A 21,173-nucleotide genomic window follows, 5' to 3' on the forward strand; every position below is an offset into this window, starting at 1 on the left:
GAAAATGCCTTAAACTACATTGAAAAAAACAAACAAACACCACTGTCATATTCTTTTTAAATGATTTATTTACAAACCGTTCACTGAAATTCTATGTTGTAACAAATCTGTACAAGGCACTGATGGAAAAAGAGGAGTTTTCAGTTTAAGGCCACATATTATCATTGATTTGACATATTTTCAAACTGACTGCCATTCAAAGGTTTATGTAATGCCCCGATTACAGTGAGTGATGATACGATCTTAGACAGAGTCAAGTGTGTAAGTGCTGCCCTCTACTGGGCAACAGGCATACAGTTAAAATGGTCCAGCAGTGAACAGGTAAGCAAGCTGCATATCCCTGAATGCAATTACAAAATCAAACACGATTTTAAAAGAGAAGCACTTGCAAAAAAAAACCAAAAAAAACAAAAGTCAGTGAAAACATTGGGAGAGATCCTAAAAAACGTCCCATTTCTTTGAGTGAGGCAGAGAGATGAAGACGTGATCACGAGTCACTATTGGCTCACAGACAAATGCCTGAGTCACAGGAAGACGTTACCCTCTGTTTTGTTTTCTTTTTTTTTACCCTGTGATCACAAACACACAATACAACAAGCTCTTGCTTGCCAACAAGTATTTCCTGAGGGAGAACCTACTCCGCAACACTGTCAGTAAATGATTCACTATGTAAACACCTCATTTCTCAGTATTCAAGGCACTAGCTAATTTGGCGAAATATGTTAACCAGCCGAAAGCAAAGAAGCCTGAATGCTAATCTACTCAACGCAATAACTAAATCTAAATTAATAAAAATGAACCTCATGCACAACAACAACTGAAATGTAATTTTAAAAGCTCATAGTGACATCTCACTAAACTTGAGGTGTTTTGTTTTTGTTTTTTGAACTTCTGGGAGTTTCATTCCTGTACCAAAGAGCCCTATGAATTTGCTGGAGACAGAAAGATGTTGAAGAGAACGGCAAACAAGAGGAAGACGATGTAGCCGACGATGCAGAACCAGAAACGCGGGTCTTTAAGGAGTTTCTTGTTATAGTTGCTGAAGAAGACATAACCGATGGTCATGCCAGCAATTCCACCCCCGATATGAGCCACAAACGAGACCTGAACGAGACAAAAACAGGAGGTTACCTCACAACAGAGCCTCCCATAACTCACACTGCAGTCAACTCCTCCCCGTCACTTCTTAGCACAGTAGGCTTAACTGTGAAGTAATCTGGAATTATTCACATTAAGTGCATTGTAAATAAGCTCTTCTCTGAATTCTGCCTATTAGAAACCTGATGTACTTGTTCAAAACCAGATGTACTTGTTCATATTGTGAACTGCCTCATTAAAGTCACAGGTCAAGCATTCTCCCACTGTAACAGAGATGACTAAGAATTTGAGAACAACAAATGTTCGGTTCCTTCTGAGCAGGGTTTGGAGAGGCAGAACTTTACCACTTTTTGTCATTCTTATACAACCCTCTCATTTTGCCACGAGTGGGATCTAAGCAATGGTCACAGAAGGACACAAGACAGAGCTGCCTGACAGAATCTGTCTTTATCCATATCAGAGTGCATGTTAATGTGGCTGAAGGTCGACGTCTCACCCTTAAACCTTCGTCGTTTGAGAGAAATCGTCTGTAAAGAGCAAAGCCCATATCTGTTCCAACTGAAAAAAAAAATTAAAGATCATAACAGTAAACGTAAAAGAAAAAAAAAAAAAAGTCAGACAACCCTACACAACTGAATGGTATCATTCTTAAGTCTGTAACGGAAGCTTGCAGATGAGGAGAGTGGAGACGGAGCAGACCCACCTATAAGCAAGATCACCAGGATACGGAACACTCCCAGCACGGGAATCATCTCCCTGAAGTTCTATAAGGGAAGAAGAGGTGGGGGGAGAATGACAAAAATGGAAAACATAATAGTACAAAAAAAAGAAGAAAAAAAAACAGGGCAATGAAGGTGCAGTGTGTAGAAAAACATCTGAGAAAGGCGGCTCCTCTCACCACTACGGCATTCATGAAGTAGCCCCCCATGAGAGCATAGACACCGCCTGAGGCCCCCACAAGAGGACTGAGAGGATCAAAGATGGAGCTTGCAAGAGAGCCTAGCAGAGGAATCACAAATGCCTTACAATACAATGTACAACACGAGCTCTCAGCGCACTGCTGGAGAACAAAGAAAAAGTGAATCCAACTTGTAAGACAGAGAATATGGACATTTATATGCTGAACGGTATTTTATTAATGACCTGAAGTTTACAATGAGTTTCTTATGTCTTGGACTGGTTTATTTGTAATTTGTTTAACCAGGGAAAATAGTGTAGTGTGTTTATGTACCTGCAAGGACTCCAGCCAAGTAAACCATGCCTACTTCAAATCCTTTATGTACCAGCTCCAGAGGGATGCCCAGGAGAAGCTGCATGATCAGATTACCAGCGATATGTTCCACCCTACCAGAGAAGAGGAATACTTCAAACCGGGCTATGACAGAAGAGCTATAAAGATCGCAGTGCTGAATCAAGTAGTGGGTCATCAAACAGCTGGATCACTATCATTGTCTGGAGTGGATGATTTTGTTTGAGAACAGCAATACAATGTTGTATCGAGAGCCTGGACTGTAATTACATTTCCAGATGGGTAATGGGGGAGGACTGAGCCTTACCCGGCATGCACAAACATATAGGAGATAAAACGCCAGGCCTCTTCCCTGTGCTCAGGTTGATATGTCAGTGGACTGTCCCAGATCTCCCTCTCCAGCGTCATCCACTGGCTCTGCGGTTTCCCCACCACCGCGTAGTAGATAAACACAGCCAGCTGTATGGAGTTTAAGAGGAGAGTTGCCATCGGGAACAAAGGGGGGAAAAAAAAATCCAACACCTGATTTCCTACAATTCAAAATGCAGCGCCCTTGTTGTGCGTCACAGTCCATAACATTCCAGTAAACACCCTTGGACCGTGGAAACGTCTAAACATGGTGTTAGCAAAACCTCTGCGCTGGAGAACACAGATTAAATGACATGTCTGAAGTGAGACAACCTCAGAGATAAAGGTGAAAAACGGTTTCTTTTTTTTTTTGTGACGTGGCGTCACAGTAAACGTCAGAACTGTGCACTGGTCGTTAATATAAAATCAGATAATTAAGTTAATTACTGCACATTGAATACACCTGGTATGAAAACCACTATTATTACATAATTAACATTAGGTGATTGGGCATTACTGCGATGGACTGGCAACCTGTCCAGGGTGTTTCCCCCACCTTTTTACCCAATGAATGCTGGGATAGGCTCCAGCATCGTCCCCCAACCCTGATTAGGATAAGCGGCTCAGATAGTGAGTGAGTGACTGGGCATTACACCTATACGAGGGTGTATCGTACACATGGCTTGGAAACATCACCATGGAGATGGAGGGAGAATCTGCTCATTACCGCAGACAACCAGATTCTGATTTTCCTCACTGGAATGAAAGGTGGAGATGAGACTAAAAAGATCTGTAGATTTGCTCTCCGTCACAGGAAAGCATTCGTATCCTTTGCATCACAGTTATAAGATTCAATAGGCAGCTGGATCTTCTTAGTCCATTAAAATGCCCTCCAGTACAGTAAAACTGTCTGTTGACTGTTCAGGTATTTACCTCGGCAGCACTGATGAGGATGATGAAAATCGGCGGTGGGCAGCAATTGGCACGCTCCAGGTATGTATTACGGGAATCCTCTGGGAGCATCCACCTGGATACAGTCTCCTGGAATTTGACACAACATCCCCTGTTCTCGTCGTCCTCCTGCATATTTCTCCCCCCTCCCTGCCCAGAGAGAGGATCTTGTTCTTCAATGTCAACCGTTGCCATGACTCCGATTCAGAACTAAATTCAAAATTAAATGGAAAAAAAAAAAAGCAGAGTAAGTTTCACCATTTTCGTTTAAAAAAAAATAGAAAGAAAAGAAGAAAGAGAAGAAAAGAAGAGGTTACATTTAAATTTATTCAAATTTCCTAGGGGACAATTTCTTATCTTCACGGATGTGAGCTGAGTAACGTTCAGTGTCCTAAGCCTGCCTTACTTTTAATTTTATACGTTTTCGTGTTATGTGACAATGTGCTAGTGTGCCTGAATGCGTTTAGACTCAAATGTACTTTGAAAGTTATTCCGGGAGTTGGACTATGAAAGCACCGCTGTTGAATCTGATTTGGCATTCCTTAGGGAATGTTGGCTCTTCCTGCCACACAAACAAACATGATTCCTAAGAATTTCTCTCAGCGGAAACCACTAACTGTAAAATAGTACTGAATTATGAGTTACATGTAGCCTACACTTTAGTGGAGCTGAAATAAGAAAATACCTTAAGATGTCGAAAATGTAAAAATGGTCTATATGATGTGAACTTTTACTGCACTTAAAACGCATTAGGCGTTTTTACATTTACATTACACTTACTATACTTAGAACAAACAATAAACATGCCATCTCCCCCGCACCGCATCCCATAGGCTACATGACGAAAAATTCGGGTGGAAAAAAACATACCTCGTTTTTACGTGTCTTCAGGTCCCGAGAAAAAAACTTCCAAATACACTGCTCCTTTCGAAATGAATCACACTTTAAATACTATACATAAACTAACTGCTTAAACGTTATTAATACTGCTTGCGCATTACATTTAATTTGCATACTGGACGGATCAATGGAGAAAGTGTTGACTTCAAAATATCCGGAAAACGATAAGACATGGCGGTATTCCTGCGCGGGTCCCCCCTTCTAAAGTGACTGTCTCTCCTTAGCAAATTATCATAAGATAATTTTAGAGTTCACTCAGCCTTTCCTGATCGGGACTTCCTTCCTTTGAGCAGGAATAAGGCGCTGCTCTTCTCTGAATTCTACGATTATTTAGCTCCCTGTTTTGAAAGCAACTGTGGCTGTAATTTCTTTCAACTGTTACCATTTACTCTACCTGCGCTTCCGCGGGCAACCACACCTGAGTAGCATGACGTCACGATGAGAAAGAAGATTATAATTAGCTTTAATAAGAAATTTAATGGGGAAATTAAACAAGTTTAAGCACTCGTGGAAATCGCTGTGTTTTTATATCTGTCTAACCATGCATTTTAAAACACAGTTTAGAGGTTTTAATGTTCGTGTTGTTGTAAACCACACCACTGGAGGGCACTGCATTTCCAACTACATAATTATGACGATTAGTGCTCACGAAAAAGTGGAAAGTTGACAGATACACGGTGATGAAAACGTTCTGTTGTTTATTTTATTTATTTATTTATTTTATTACATCGAGCACGGTAATTCCACAAAGCAAACTCCAAGACTAAGTTTTCCGCGTCATTACACTGGTTTCAAATTTCTGTATTTAAACAGCTGCGAAACCTGTGCAGCTTTGCATGTGGCTGATGGCTGTATTTTTTTTATCTACTTAACTGTCATGTCACCGCAAGATCATTCATTACGATATGAGATGAGTCTATATATGGTTCCAGGAAACGTTTGCCAAGACGCACGACTTTGTATTTCACCATAGGGTACTCTCTCTCTCATATATATGTATGTATATATATATGTAATATATATATATACACACACATTAGGGTTTGTGTTAGCCGGTAATTACTAATTTTTGCTTAGTAAAATTTATTTAAAAAACAAAAACGATAAATTTAAAACTTGCCGGTCACAAGGTCCGCTCATGCTCATACAAAACGTAAGAGACTGACGCGGCTTATGCGCTTTGCAAGCAGCAAAGAAACACTGGACACGTTTGATTTCAAGTCGGCGTCAGAGGACTTGCTGCAGTGGGGAAAAAAGGAGGAAATAAAATGTTACCTGGTAGCCGACATGCTACATTTGATGCCATGTAGGTCTTTTTTTTTTTAAACAGGTGACAGATGTTTCGAAATGGCCTACATTTTAGCGGCTACGATTGTGGTTTTGCTCAATCGTTACTGTTCATTAAATAGTGAAATTGATTTGAAGTCGTTGACATGCTTTCGTCAAACTACGTGTACATTATATTTGTGTTTGTGACACAAACTGTTATTGAAACGTGACCGTTAAGTTTCATATTTGTCCGGTAAAATACATTATTTATAAGTAGATAAAATATTGGAATAAAATCAAGACAAACCTCAACTTGTTACAGAACTTTTATTTTTCTCCAAAAGGAAAACGTAATCCACATCCTTCAGCAAAGACTTGAACAGAAAGCAGAGTAAAGATAAAGACAGAGAGAGAGAGAGGCAGGGTTTCATACAGCTGCTGCAGAAGATCAGTAATGGTCGGTTACAAAGAACAATCACTTCAGCCAAGTGTTTCTTACAGCGTCAAAAAGAGTCTGACATCAGCTTTTTAATAGAGCTTTTTTTTCACAGCAAGAAAAGATTATCAAAAGGAGTCTTTCTGTGTCGTTTATTTTGAATTTCTCATCACAGGGGCTGCAGTAACAGGTTTGGATTTCAGTCACCTGGGGATAAAATGTGGATAAACAATGGCACCGGAGGATTTAAAAGAAATGGGGGGGGGGGGGGATGGGACCAATAAAATAAAGTAAAGGGGGCGGGGTGGTACAGCAGCAACCATTCGATTACGAGGACGCTGGTACCCATCGATCAACTTCTTCAGGACACATCTGGAATCATAAATGAACAGAACATCATAACTCCAGCCTTAAAACAAGTCTTATGTATGGTTTTTAATACAGGGTACTTTGGTCAAAGAAAATGACAGACTACAGTGTTGTATAAAGTCTGGGCTTGGTGCGGCTACACCACCGCAGTACCACGTTCTCAGAGGCAAGAATCCGAACATACTTTGAACAGGTGTTGGGTTGTGGGTCAATATTGTTACAGTGATTAATGAGGTACTTACAGCTAGCAGGCCTGGCACCGTATCTTCGCATGATCTGATCTTGTGTGAACTTCACAAAGGATTCGTATTGTTCTGAAACACAAGACAGACAAAGACAATGTTTCAAAATGAGAAACCCTACAGCATTAACACAAGGGTGACACCATATACTAAAAGTAAGAGTGACTAGAGGAAGCCTTAACTGAAACGTATATTAATCTTTAGTTACCTAGATACAAATCACAACATTCCTTATAAAAACATTCACCACTGTCAGCACTGGGATCTCCTTGCGACACAGTCAGTGTGGTTGTTCTGATAGGGTTATTTCAGTGGACTAATATTAGCAGGCTTATTTGTTGTTTACCTTTTGAAATGGAGTATTTGAATCAGAGTGTGACTGAAATGGGCTGACTGAGCAAGAAATAGCTTTGAATCGTGTTCAGGGTCAATAGTAGATGCTGTTTTGCTTTGCTGCCTAAGAGAGGTTAAACATCTCTGTCCAAGTTAACCCTGAAAATCCTGCACCACAAACAATGGTTTGGTTTTGTTGGACTGAAGATATTTTAAAAATCACTTGCTTTGAAATTGACTGATATGGTGAATGTGAAAAATCAAGGTAATTTTTGAAAGCACTTCAGTGCGTTATAGAAAATGGCCATTTTGAGTGAAAAATAAAAACAAACAAAAATGTTTGAAAAACCATGAGTGAACAAATGAACCCCCGTATTAAAAAAAAAAACAAAAAAAAAAAAAACAGCACATGCAGCTTTAAAAGAGAACTGAAACTGAATTTTACAGTGTATTATTGCCCTCTGAGCTGCTGCCCACAGAAAGGTGAGAACTCAGGCATGCGTAACGGTAGGTAAATGCGGCTACAGAGACTTTAGTAATGGAGTAGACTGGTGCTGGCGTGCGCCATACCTGCAAGTTTTGTGTTCAGTATCTGCTCGTACTCCTCGCGGATCTTCTCCTCGTGGTCTTTGAGGAGGCGCTCACAGAGGTAGCCAACCTGCCGCAGCGTGAACGATGGCTGGTCCTTCTTCACTGATGAGGCACCTGGAAATCAACACACACATACGCTTTGTTAAAATAAATAAATAAGAAAAATTCTATGCCATCAATACTCTAGCAGCTCAAGTGCAGAGTGTGCCATTGAAAAACAGCTGTCCTACAAGGCACAACTGACTACTTGCTATTGTAAGAGAGTGATAATGGCACTTTAGAATGCAGTTGCCTCCAAAGACCTGGATTATAGACCGTCCCTTGGGAACACATCTCATCTTCATGTGCAGATGGTCACGGATTCCGAAGACTTTTCTGGATAAACACCGGGGAGGTGACCCGAGGCGCGCCGTTGTCCTGCGCTTAAACCAGTTCTAAAATCTCTTGCCTCGTGTCTTGGGAGTTGAGGTAATTGAGTCTTTTCACATCTTTAACTTGATATCCCCCATATCACCTTTGCAGCGCAAGTCCACCCTAAACCTGCGATACGGCACATCCATGAGTCATTCCTAATCAGCCAACTGGTCCGGTCTGGTCTGGACTGGGCCGTGCAGACCCCAGTACAGACACGCCGAAATTCACTGACGTGACCAAGGCTATTGTTTCAGTCATACAAAACACCTCTACATGATAATGTAAAGAGATAGAGAGACATATCCTGAGCATCACTAACCAGTCAGTGCCTCAGCAGTGAGCCATGTAATATCTGACTGGATGAGTGAGTGTAGTTCTGGCCTTGCCTGGACTTGGTTACATAACAGCAACAAATGAATAGGACCACAGGTGGCTTCACAGAACGAATGGCTCGAAACTGGCAGTGACGTTCGGGCTTTTACAGCCATAATTCTGATTCTGACCAGAACACAAATGAATCCACTTCATGTCATCTTAGCCGTATTTGTAAAAATCACGGGTAACAGTTATTGCTTTTTAACCTTACAATGACCTGGCCAGCTACAAAAGCTCTGAAGCTTTCTTGTCCAATCACGTCTCCAAACGAAAAAAAAAAAAAAAAAAATCCCCTAGGAAAAAAAAAAAAAAGTCTCCCTGTTCTGGCCCATCAGAGCCTGAATGCTCACTGCACTGAAGCCACCCACAACTGTGACTGAACCCAGTTAAATACACTTGTCGGACCTTTTGTGAAGCACACAGAGAGTTTGTTGGTGAGGAGATGTAACTGGGTGAACTGACCTGAGGGCGAGCTGGGGGAGCTGAGCGTGGGGGTGGGGGTGGGGCTACGCCCCTCGGTCGAACTTCCAGCTTCGCTTTGGTTGAAAGCCCCCTCCAGCTGTCGACGCCTCTGAATGCGGCTGTACTCCTGTCGAATGTTCTGAAAAATCTGCTCTGTTGAGGGGAGAGGAGAGAAGGGGGGGAAAAAAAAAAAAAAAAGTGATGACATAGTCTAGGACAACCGAAAAAAATAAATAAATGAAGATGTTCTTCCATCTTAATTCTGATTGCAAAACCACATTATTCTTGAAATCACAAAAGCATGACAAACACACACACACGCCGGATATCCTTATTTTAGGCCAAGCTGTGTGACTTCTCTATAAAAGCTGTTGAAACCAGTTTTACACCATATTCAAGATCCCTTTTGCCATGGAGTAACCGTGTGTGTGTGTGTGTGTGTGTATATATATATAAGACCACACCATACACTGGGTATTAAGATTCAAAAGTCAACCAATTCACCACAGCTGAACTCAGGTGGGAAGCAGCTAAGCATTTCAAACTGACGGCCTGATAGGTAGGTTAGGTCCTCTCTTAAACGATGTGTTGGCTTTACGATGAAACTGAGCTTTATTTATGGAAACTGGATCTGGGTGACATAGAGCCGGACCGCAGCGTGGAAGGGGGAGGGGGGGGAGTGAAATTGGGACCCTCTCTAGCCTCTTTTCTGGGAAATCGGGTTGGGTCTTATCATCAGTGGCCTCATCTTTTAACCACTAAATGACAGAGTCCACCTCAGCGTGTGACACACTCTCTGTTTTCCCCACGTTGTTTTCAACAGAAGCTGCAATTTTTTCTTTCTTTCCTTTTTTTTTCCCCCCACTTATTGAACCTTTTCCCAACATGACCTCTCTGACCTTTATCTTTAGTTCAAAACATTCGTGGGGGGGGTAACTGAATCCACTTGAATCCACCACTATAGGAAAACAAAACAAACAAAGATAAATTCATTTTCTAAGTAGGTCACCTGGAAGAGTGTTTCGGGGCTGCTGTCTTACCCCACCCCGAACAAGCACAGGCCTAAGATCACTTCTATCTGAGAAAAGACTGACATGTTTATCTTGGCGGGGTGGGGAGGGGAGCCTTGTTAACCTCTACGTTTTTGGCGAAGAAACATCTGCAGTGCAGCAGATGGCTGAGGACGGGCTGATTGGTGTGGTTTAAAAAGGGAAGTTGTGTGACTGTGCATTCCAAAACAACAGCGTCTCGGTGACTGAGACACAGGCTGCGGCACACATACGTACTGACTTCCTGTGTTTACAGAGCCACTCTAATCTGGTTCACCTTGTTGATTTAACGACAGGAAGGCTAGTTGCATCCAATAAAGCCGTGTCATTGGGGTGCAACCATGTCTACATCCTTATCTTCTGTCAGTCAATCGCCCCCCCCTCACCCCCCCACCTCCACTCCAACAGGCTCTTCACACTGTCGCTGGCCTCTGAAATTCTACTGATAGAATGGTTCTAGACAATGCCTTGGCTTTAAAGCATTCTTCTCATTAAGTCCGTTTAGCATTACTGATGTCCCAAGCTGACCTAAAAGATCTGTATCGGCGCCGATAAAGACACATTTGATCGCTGTCGGCTACCTTAAGCCCGGTCAAAATCCAATTCTTTGAGGAAGTCTACGCTATCCTATTGTGCTCTGTTTATGCAACCTGTCATAAGAGGTGGCGTAAATGGACATTATCCAGAATCAGAGGCGGTAAGGCTCTACTGGAAAAAGTTTACTGCTTACAGTGAGACTAAATACCGGCAGCTTGGGGCCATTTTAAAGTGAGAAATGAAAACAGCCCAACAGCCCCTCGTAGAATTCGCAATGCCAGTGTTTCACGAGGCTGCTTTCAACGCGACAAAATAGTTAAAGCATCTGAAAGGAGAACGTTAAGAGGCATGAAAGTGGGTTTGCACGGATCAGTCAGGTAAACAAACACCGGAGGATACTTTCAAAAAAAAAAAAAGAGAGACAAATTTCCTCCAGACAGTGACGTGAGAGGGGGAAAAAAAAAATCTGGGTGATTGAATTGATGGCTTTAGATGACCAGGCCGTGGCAGAGTGTTGGAGACTGTTGGTTTGGGCGTCTTATGGAGCATTTGGAGCCATAGTGTGTTCTACCCTCGCCGCGCTGTATTTCAAACACTGTCACACTGGAGCTTCACAATAAGATTCAATCCATGACCATCTACTAAACCACTTTTCTGTGAACGTTTCAGCTGCTTACATCACTTTTAAGTGCAATTGTGATCACACTGATATTCTATGGAGTGTTCATGTTTTCTGTGCAATACTTTTTTGTTAATAGACAACTGCCTTTATTTTGCTATTCTGTTAAAACAAATGAAAACTATGAAAGGGAATCTATTACACAGACTATTTTTGTCATGCAGAAGATGGAAGTTAGCCCCAGCACATTAACAGAAATGGCCACACTTACATTTCTTTTTTTTTTTTTGAGTATGGACTTACAATACTAAATCTGAACTGTTCCCAACAGCCTCATCTGGCTGTCATGCTGTGCGGTGCCAGTTGGAACAGTTTATGATGCATTTCACTCCATCTCTAGTCAGTTTGCCTAGCGAATGCCACACACAAGATCGCGGCCAGCACAGCCCTCTGTTATCAGCCAAGTAAGCGTGGAGGCTGGAACGCCATTCAGTGGGTCCCAAGAGTGCGAACTTGGCCAGATGCACTGCTTTCACCACTTCCTCTTGGCTTCACAGATCTTAACTCACGGTCCTATACATCATTAGAGAAGGATCCCGGATAGTGCCAGACACCGCCCGCCCCCCCCCCCCCCCCCCCCAGCTGACACTCCTCTTCCATTTTGCCATTCTAAAGCTGCATTTGAGTTTCTTTCATTTTTGTCTGTCATTAAGCGTTTTAGACTGGACTTTCACCTTAAATCCTTCTTCAAGGAGACTGTCATTGAAGTCTGACCGTGGCACGGTATTTGTTGCCAAGCAACCTTCAAGACTGGGGTTCAGCACTTGGCAACATACGGAACGACTGACGGGGGGGGAGGGGGGTTCACTTGTTACAAGTGGCCAGTTGTTCTTTTAGCTGAGAGGGAGAGTTGGAGTGGAACACAAAATGTCTTCCATATCTGAACGCAGACTTGCACAGACATCCCACAGAGTTCACGTAAACATTTGTTGGATCCGAGCATTCACATCAGATTAAACACTGGCAACTGCTGACAGTGATATCTCTTAGAGTCCACTTAACACGTATTCACTCAAACTTCCCTTTACAATGTAACACCCATCAAGTCATTTTTTTCACATTTCACTAGAAGGGACAGCCCTCATCACCATGTTCGGAAAAAAGCTATGAAAAGGTTTCTTTTCACAGTAAAACACGCTAACTGTTAGTGTAATACCTGCAATTTTTCCAATTCAGTGGCCATGATAGAGCATCTGTTTTGATGTCTGTCTGAATTTTAAGTGCAAAAACTCCTTGTATTCACTAAACCTTTACACCTACCTGAGAGATAAATAACTGTTGTATGTTGTAGAGATTTGTCACTGTCTAATGACAAAAAAATGGGCTTTGACTTGACTGATAGATGCCCCGTTTCCTTATTGTTTCTTATTATTAACTTTCAACGTGAAGCTGAGAGGGAAGTCAGTCCATGTAAAACACGGCAAGGTTTTTTCGTAAACAAACAAAGGAGTCTAATTGCAGCTGGCAATACCCTCGCTGTTGCCCCGGCCAGCGATATCAAAGCACATCATTCTCGCAGTCCGTATTTTGAGCGCTAAAGTCAACACCTACATGCGTGAGAGTTCCTTTTTTTTTTTTTTTTAAATGAGTCTCTGCTCTTTCCTGTGTGACTTCATTTCAAAGCCTCAGCAACAAAGGCTTCAGAGCTAAATCATAGATGTGGGCTGAGCAGATTAAAGCTCTATGTACACTTATGAAAAGGATACTTCTCTTCCTCTTCCCCAAAACAGCAGCTTCACTCACAGGGAAAGATCCGCTTGATTCGCTTAGCTCCAGCCACATTTTCCTCAGACGAACGTTAAGTTTCCTGTATCGGCCTATTCAATTCTCAATCAACTCAACTAACAGTTTAAAAACAATCCAGAGAATGTTACCAAACGGGGACTGAACTGGTCAAAGACTATAACTGCAGACCATTACAACAGATGAACTGACAGAAGTGTTGGTTGGAGGGAGTTAACTGGACCAGAAAGAATGAAAGAGGCATTCCAGAGCGGAACAATTGTCCTCCACATGTGGACGGCAGCCAATAAACAGCCAGCACACAAGCAAAGTGAAACCGTAGAGCTAGACATGGATAAGATTTATAGCAATAGTGTTACAGATTCAGATTTCATAATCTGGAAAAATCCTTTAAGTGTGAAAAAAGAACAAGGGGTGGCTATTACAGGAAGTAGCCTACTTGGCTTGGGGATAGGGCTGAAATTTGGGCCTCATTGTTTAAAGGAAAGAGGCATCTATATACATGCACAAGCCAGAGTACTGATATTTATGGATGTGCTTTGAAAACAAAAGGTTGCTTGTGATTACAGTAACCAATCCACACCAAATGTAGTCAGTCACAGATACATTCACTTGCTAAATTTCTCTGACTCACTCAAATGCCTCACATTATGTTTGCAGCAGGTGGGGCCAGATACATATTTAACTGTAAACAGGAATCTTTCACTCAAGCCAAGGATTTGAAATAGTGTAGGATTTTCAATAATAATTTCAGGCACATTCTACAAAGAGATACAGACCTTCCTACAACATCATTTAAGTAATTCAATCTACTCAGTCGAATAATCCATAAAATTCAGTGACTACATAAATCAGGTACGGGAAAGTGATTAAATAATTCGAAGATGGAGCGGTTTAACTAGTATTTTAAGAAACCTGATTAGTGGTCATCAAGCACCTCTAATCCCACTGGGCTGATTGGTAAAATGCCCCTTTCTAGACAAAAAGCCATTGGTTATCATTTCTATAAGACCCATTACTTCCCAGATCTATTCAGATTTCACTGGAGAGAGCTTTTCAGTGGGTGAGTAAAAAAGGGTGTAAGCATGAATGAACAGAACAACAGCATTTCGGGCAAATGGACAAAGTACAATAGCTATGCTTGTTCCAGCCTGAACCAATAGCAGAGCCACGGGTCAGGACAAATGAGATGACCGAGTGGAGGGACTGACAAACAGTTCTTACGCTCAATGGAATTTCTGATCACCAATTAACATTCCCATTGTCAAACGCCATAATATTGGGTTTAATGAATATAAGGCTTCTTGAAAACAAGGATGATCATAGATATTTTCATTAACGTCCACTGGTCACTGTTAGTCTTGGCGATGTAAAGGAGACCTTTAACAGTTGTCTTTGGACATGTTTTGAGGTGATAAAGCAATCAATGGAGAATTGGCTATAGTTAACAGAAGCATGACGCTTCCTCGAGTGTCGCATCCAAAAAAAGGTTAACAATGCCATCTTTGATTTCACAATTTCATACGTTAAGCGAGTGAAATGTTTACATAGCAGAAAGCTGGCAAGTTATTGCTTATTGTCATGCTAGCCAAGTGCGTTGGTTAGCTTCCTAGCCACCTAGCCATGATAGCTAATGGGCATTTGATTTAGTGTTTAATAATGATTGGGTTCTTCAGCCAGGAAGTCTGACGATTTGAATATGAAAACTTGTCACATGAATTGCCAGTTATCAGATGTACCCTGAGAATTGCCACAAATAATTTATCACTCTACAAGGACAAAATCTCAGTAGGTCCTGTCAGCACTGAAAATACTACAAATGGTGTGCAGAAGGACAAAAGAGCGTTCTGATTAAGCCAGACAAGTTCATACACGAACGGCACATGGAATACCCTTTTTTTTACATTTCACAAGAGCTAACGTTATCGAACCCACATTTCTTGTTTGTTAGCATGCTGGCTACAAAACCGTGCCAACCCCCTCCCCCATACCAAGTTCACTCGCTTCCAGTCATTTCACCGTTAAATTATACGAATAAATGTATTGATTTCGTACCTGGAGTGAGCCTATGTTCCCCTCCCATGGGCTGGGGGACTGATGCGGTCTCCATTTGCGGCCGGAGGCTGCATCTTTGTGGGGACGGAGTGCTGGGGCTCCCAGGGAGAGGATTGCACCTTCTCCGCTTTGGAGACTGAGGACTGAGAAGGGCCTCAAACTCCATAGGACGTTTTAACGTAGCTCCACACGCCATGGTTGCTAAATAAATAAAGGATAAAAAGTTGGGCGGGGAAATGCTCAAAAGTTTGATAATAATTCTTTAATTAATGGCTAACAATTCCAAATATTCTTACTCGGATTTCTTTTCCTCCGCTCGCCTTTCGTTACAACAACCTCCCCACCCTCTCTGTGCCGGGTTTGTCTGCTAACTGCCAAAGCTTCTAGTTAAAACCAACTGGCCACAATGGAGACGAAACCATTTTGAACTAGAGGGGTAAAAGCCTGTGTGATGTTCCTGTTTCACTCTCCTACACCGAAATAAGACATACCTCGCCAACTTTAAGACTTTCCCAAAAGCTTTTAAAATGTCATTTGTTTAGCACGCCATGTTATATTGTGTAGAAAAGGGAATTAATTTATCTGAAACCCTGTTAACCCATCTGACTACTTACGTCAGTGTCAAGATAATCGAACATACACCGAACTGTTTAGTTTGTTCGCTGCCAAATTCTTGAAATAAGGAATGATTAATTGACTGGTTTGTTCCGACAGATGAAAAAATTTCTATCCTCGCAGTAGTTATTGCGGATCACACACAAACAAATGCAAAGTGTTTAGAACAGCATCTTTTAAATGGAACCACCAAAGTTCTGGTCACGTGAGAAGTCAAACAAATGCGTTATAAGTTTCAAACTCTGAAGATGGACACGTTCATTCTTACCTTTAGTCTTTCTCTCAGGCTCCGTAATAATTCATGGCGCTTTCTATATTCGCTAGCTTTACGTGTAAGTACTGTTTAAAATTCAGTAATCGTGTATATAGGTGCGTAACAATCGTGAAGTTGTACACATACACAAAGACATGTTAGTCAAATTCTTTATTTCTCTGTAACGCATTACATACAGTTCAGTGCATTTGCGTATTGGTTTTTTGCAAACTGTTTCACAATTGCTTTTATTTGAAAGCATATTTCTATAGAGATTATGGTTTGTCTGGCAATGATATATATATATATTTTCTTTTTTTCCCCTCCAATTACATTTACATTTAAAAATGTTCTTTTGGCACTTACCCCAAAGCAACTGAAATAACAAACACCTTCAATAAGTGCATAACTAAACTTTCATATTCATTTATTAATTTGTGCTCCATACATGATGGCTGTATTGTCAAAGCAACACAACCCATGGGCGAGGCACTGTGCCATTCCAGCCTGCTCAATCAACAGCTGGTTTAATCTATGTTCTTAATAAAATCTGTTCGTTTGAGTCAAGTTGGTCTCTTGAGACACAGAGTTTGGGTAGGCAGCCTGGGGTGTCAGCTCATCATTTGTCACAGTAGCTAGCTCGTCCTTTCTCTCTCCTTCTGGGCTAAGGACATGAGTAAAGCAGCACTTGCAGCCCAGTTGTCCGAATACACATTGCAGAAGCCCCAAAAATTCCATCCTTAGCTCACGACAGCGCAAAGCATAAAGCAAGGGGTTCACAGCTGAATTGACTAAACAGAGTGCGCTACAGAAAGCAAATGCTCGTTGCTGCGCAGTTGTAAGTTTCATGGAGACATCCACAATCATGAAAGAAAGAACAGGCAGCCAACAGCCTGTAAGAATGACAATAATCATCACAAAGGTACGTGCTAGATGGATATCCATGCGCATACGTGTGTGGCCTCCTACAGCTGTCTGACGCAAATGTGGTACTTTTACGGTAGTCTCATGCTTGTGTGCCCTCCAGATAATGAGGGCATATGCCACCAGGATCAGGAAAAGCACGACAAGTAAGAGGCTTGCCCAGGAAGCAAGGTAGATGGGGTCGATAAACGGGAAGAGTCTAGAACAGGTACCATTGGTCCTATATCTCCAACCCATGAGAGGGAGGAAAGAGATAAGAACCGTGACAGTCCACAGTCCCACTATAGACTTCACAGCTCTGTCTCTTGTCAGAAGTGTCTTGTAGTCTGAGATACGATGAATACACAGGTAACGGTCAATTGCGGTCAGGAGCAGACTGCCCACCGACCCCGTAAAAGCCATGGTAACACCACCTAGCTTGAAGAGGAAGATATTTGGGCCGTCACTGCCATCAGATAGGTGAAATTCTAAGAAGATGACGGTGAAGAAGCAGCTGGCAAAGATGTCAGCCAGTGCCAAGCTGCCAATGAAGAGATAGGATGGGCGCTGGCGCAGTGATTTGGAATTCGCAATCACCAACAGCACTAGGAAGTTCTCCAGGAAGGTGAGAGGCCCAGCCAGGCAGAGAATGGAGGAAATGGATGTCATCTCAGTTTGGGTCAAGACTTTGTAACATCTCGGTTCCTTGCAAAAACTGGTTTCTAAAAAAAAATTAAGCAATTAAGTTAAAAACATGGGAAATACAATGCAGACAATCTGTAAATTGACACTTAGGCAGGTTCTTCCTTTTTTTAGATAAAGTATGCATTTTTGCAAGTCCATAAAATAAAATTTAAAATATTAATATTTGTTCCTGATAAGAAATAGTAATGTGCGCTACATGGTTACATTCGCTTGTCAGTTTTTCATTGTTTGCACTGATTTAGAGCTCTCATGACATGCATACTTTACATAAACTCATTTTTATATATCAGTGTTTGAAATAAGTGACATCACCAGTGGAGCAGTTGCAGGTGCTTCCATCAATTTCACACATGGTCTGTGTCAGTATGTTCTGCACTGCTTGGTTCTCCATGGCTTTCTGTAGGGTTAGATCTGGATTCAGTATTTGGCTCACTTCTCAACAAAGTGAGACATATTCTGGAACAGAAAAAAAGGTTGTGAGGTTAATCCACATATACTTCTCTGTGAAAACTATGGATATTTACAATTTGCAATGTCAGCGCAAGCGGCAAATTTGGTTTTCTTTTTCCAAATTGAAAATACAGTAGGTGAAGTTTTGGAGTGATGTCATCTCCATTTCATGGCAATGCAGCCCATAAACAGTGTGTACAATACATAGTTAATGGTTGCACTACTACTGTTTTGCATTACCTGGGTATCGTCAGGTTTTAAACTCAATCAGAGGCAGCCCGGTCTTTCTCTTAATGATAAATATATCCTCTTAGGGAGATGTCTAATTCATTCAGTGCAACAAAGACTTCATTCATATTACTGACATGTCAAAGGAACTGAGTAGGACAAGGTCTTTAAAACTGAATATGTTGGACCTAATTTATGTTGTAAGAGACAGTCCTTAAAGGGTTATATGTTTTTAGTATAGCGGCTGTTGCAGCTGTTTGTCACTATTGTACGGTTAAATCTTGTGTTTGTGGTTGTGGTTGTGGCGGTGTTGTGACAGAAACATTATGATACATTTTCAAATATAGCACACAAAAAAATTCAACACATGCCACTCTGGAAGTGGGTTTTGAAGAAAGCGAAACCAGATTTTCTTTTTCACTTGTCACTTAAACAGAAAGAAACAGTCATTTCCTTCTCTTCAGAATTCTAATAAATAAGGTGAAAATATTAATCCTAAAATCAGTTAAATACGCATTGTGCTACCTTAAAGAGAGAGCTGTTTTCATTAATGATAAATCCTGCCCTCTACTGGAGATTTCAACAGACCTTTTTTTTCATGATTTTGCAGTTTTGCATTCCAACATGAGCAACTATCAGAACTAAAAACTAATTGCTGCCACACAAGTAATGTAAGCGGAATAGAATATGTTTATTCATATACACACGCACGCACACACACACAAACACTGAAACATTCAGTCATTCATTCAGACTTTTCAACCCTTCTTGTGACTTGGGTAACTAACAGCCTCGGTTTAAATGACATCAGTATATGAAAAAAAAAACAGGCTACAGTAATTGTGATTTTTAACTTACAGTGTAACAGAATTTTTAGTTTAATAAAGATATAGCATAAGTTATTATACATTCACATAAAACAGCCCTGAAACCAAACCGCATTTATCACCATTAGGTATAATGAGGAGGATTCTTACCTTGTCTCACTTTCAGTCTGCGATTTAAGCACAGGAAACCCTGTCTCTTTCTGCTTTTCTCTTAAACGCGATGTCACCACTGCAGTGTTGAAATTTGACCACCACTGCATGTTAAAATCACATAAGCAGAGAATGGGTGGAGAGCAGGAGGGGGTTGTCCCAGTTACAAAGAAAAGATGCGACAGGATTATACATCAAATATTTTATATACATCATTATTAAAAATACGATTTTCACCAGTGGGTCATATATTTCTGGTATGCTACTACATCCAATGTCGTTGTATGGTGTTGAAGCCCCGAGGGGTATACTGACTGGCTGTTGATCAAACCTTAAGACAAATTTGAGCTAAAAAAAAAAAAAAAAAAAGCATTACCATGGCCTAGTCAGTGATATTCAGCGCCCTGGAGTGATGTGAATTCATAGATTAGCTTGATGTTTTGGTTTAGGGAGTTTCAGCTGATGACTGCTGCTAAAGGCCAAGTTTATTATTAGATAAAAATGTAGGTTGCCCCCCTTCTTTGCCAAATTTCAGATCCTTTGGTTAATTTGCTCTTAGGTTCCACAGCTGTTGTTGTGACAATCATTTTATGGAATCCTATTTACTGACCTGTTTGTAAAAATATAATCCCAGTATGGTTTCTGAGAAGATGAGTCAGACAACTGTCAGACTAACGTCTATGCTTCTGATGCAGAATAAACCACCACTGGTGTGTGAAGCTAAACCACAGTGGAGCGTTACAATGCTCCAACAGCAAGCATGGAGGTCATTACAAGTATAAAGTGGTTTATTTTCATGCAACCCACACGCGTTGTTCTCTCCGAGTAGCCAGTTTACAACAAACTGATTGGCATGTCTATCATGCGTTACCAGTTAGGCTTGGGCAGTGTTTAGCATGACAATGTTTACAGTTTACGGAGAATGTTGCAACAAAAAGGAAACATTCAATAACTAGCCGTCCTGTGTGCAGAAACTGTTTCCTGGTGCGAGAATTTGATAGCGATTACCATGCTAACAGGCAGGCCACAAACAAGCAAATAATGCTATAGGACAGCTGTTCTATATAAAATAGCATCCATGTTAAACAGCTTGTTAGCCCTTATCATGAATGGGCTATACCAACAGTTAATTATGGTTAATGTATAGTTCTGTCATCTAAAAAGGAGATGTAGCTGGGTACACAAACACTGAACAAATAATAAGAAAACCATGCAATGGAGTGATGAATCCTGGTTTCTGCTGCATAAAACCAATAGCAGAATTAAAATTTGGAGAAAGTAGCATGAGCCAAAGGATCCATCCTGCCTGATAACAGTGGTACAGACCAGAAGAGAGAGGTGTGAGGGTGTGAAGAATATTTTCCCGGGTGCACATCAGGTCCCTTGATGCCAGCTGAGCAACATTTGAATGCCGCAGTTTATTTGAACATTGTTCTTGACTAAGTGTATGCTATCCTGGCCAAAATTTTATCTTTCATGACATGAAGCCTTTAGACAAGATAGTGTGCCATTGCCATATCACAAAGCACGTATTGTCTCAGAATGTTTCCAAGAACAAGACAGCAAGTTCATTTTACTTGATACTCCAACTGGTTCATTTTCACTGTGTGTGTGTGCGTGTGTTTATTTGTCTGTCTGCCTGCCTATGTGTCTGTGTGTGTACCTCTGTTATGAATGCTTTTTTGCGTGGGAGACTATGTGGAATAGGGTTGGACGGTATCAAGGTATTACGGTATACCGAGGTATTTAGAAATACCGAAGGTTTGAATTTCAGTACCGTGGTCAAAAATACAGACGCTTCTCTTTTTCCATACACTGATTCGGAAATTCTGTTTTTAGGTGAGATATTGCCGCGCACAGCAGGCGCCACCAGAGCACACCAGAGCGGAGTGGTGGAAATATTGTAGCGCTAGTATAAAAGAAAAATGTTTCTGCCCCTGTT

At 41.3% G+C, this 21,173-nt stretch overlaps 3 protein-coding genes across 3 annotated transcripts; all 3 read right to left on the reverse strand.

Annotated features, from left to right (window-relative positions):
* Positions 1-552: 552 nt before the first annotated feature.
* On the reverse strand, positions 553-4,583 carry rhbdl2 (rhomboid, veinlet-like 2 (Drosophila)). Its single transcript, XM_030782622.1, has 8 exons — positions 4,517-4,583; positions 3,629-3,856; positions 2,655-2,806; positions 2,330-2,442; positions 1,997-2,097; positions 1,802-1,862; positions 1,595-1,656; positions 553-1,104 (listed from the first exon to the last, which is right to left on the reverse strand). The coding sequence occupies exons 2-8, from the start codon at positions 3,839-3,841 to the stop codon at positions 922-924; spliced, it is 885 nt and encodes a 294-aa protein (XP_030638482.1). The 5' UTR covers positions 3,842-3,856; positions 4,517-4,583; the 3' UTR covers positions 553-921.
* A 1,948-nt stretch (positions 4,584-6,531) lies between these two features.
* Positions 6,532-15,468, reverse strand: akirin1 (akirin 1). The gene is made up of 6 exons (XM_030781326.1): positions 15,397-15,468; positions 15,101-15,301; positions 9,038-9,190; positions 7,766-7,900; positions 6,863-6,934; positions 6,532-6,623 (listed from the first exon to the last, which is right to left on the reverse strand). The coding sequence occupies exons 2-6, from the start codon at positions 15,294-15,296 to the stop codon at positions 6,613-6,615; spliced, it is 567 nt and encodes a 188-aa protein (XP_030637186.1). The 5' UTR covers positions 15,297-15,301; positions 15,397-15,468; the 3' UTR covers positions 6,532-6,612.
* A 1,040-nt stretch (positions 15,469-16,508) lies between these two features.
* Positions 16,509-17,967, reverse strand: cnr2 (cannabinoid receptor 2). The gene is made up of 2 exons (XM_030783201.1): positions 17,889-17,967; positions 16,509-17,593 (listed from the first exon to the last, which is right to left on the reverse strand). The coding sequence occupies exons 1-2, from the start codon at positions 17,965-17,967 to the stop codon at positions 16,509-16,511; spliced, it is 1,164 nt and encodes a 387-aa protein (XP_030639061.1).
* Between the last annotated feature and the right edge of the window lie 3,206 nt (positions 17,968-21,173).

Source organism: Chanos chanos, chromosome 8 (genome assembly GCF_902362185.1).
Source record: "Chanos chanos chromosome 8, fChaCha1.1, whole genome shotgun sequence".
In the NCBI taxonomy this organism is placed as follows: Eukaryota; Metazoa; Chordata; class Actinopteri; order Gonorynchiformes; family Chanidae; genus Chanos; species Chanos chanos.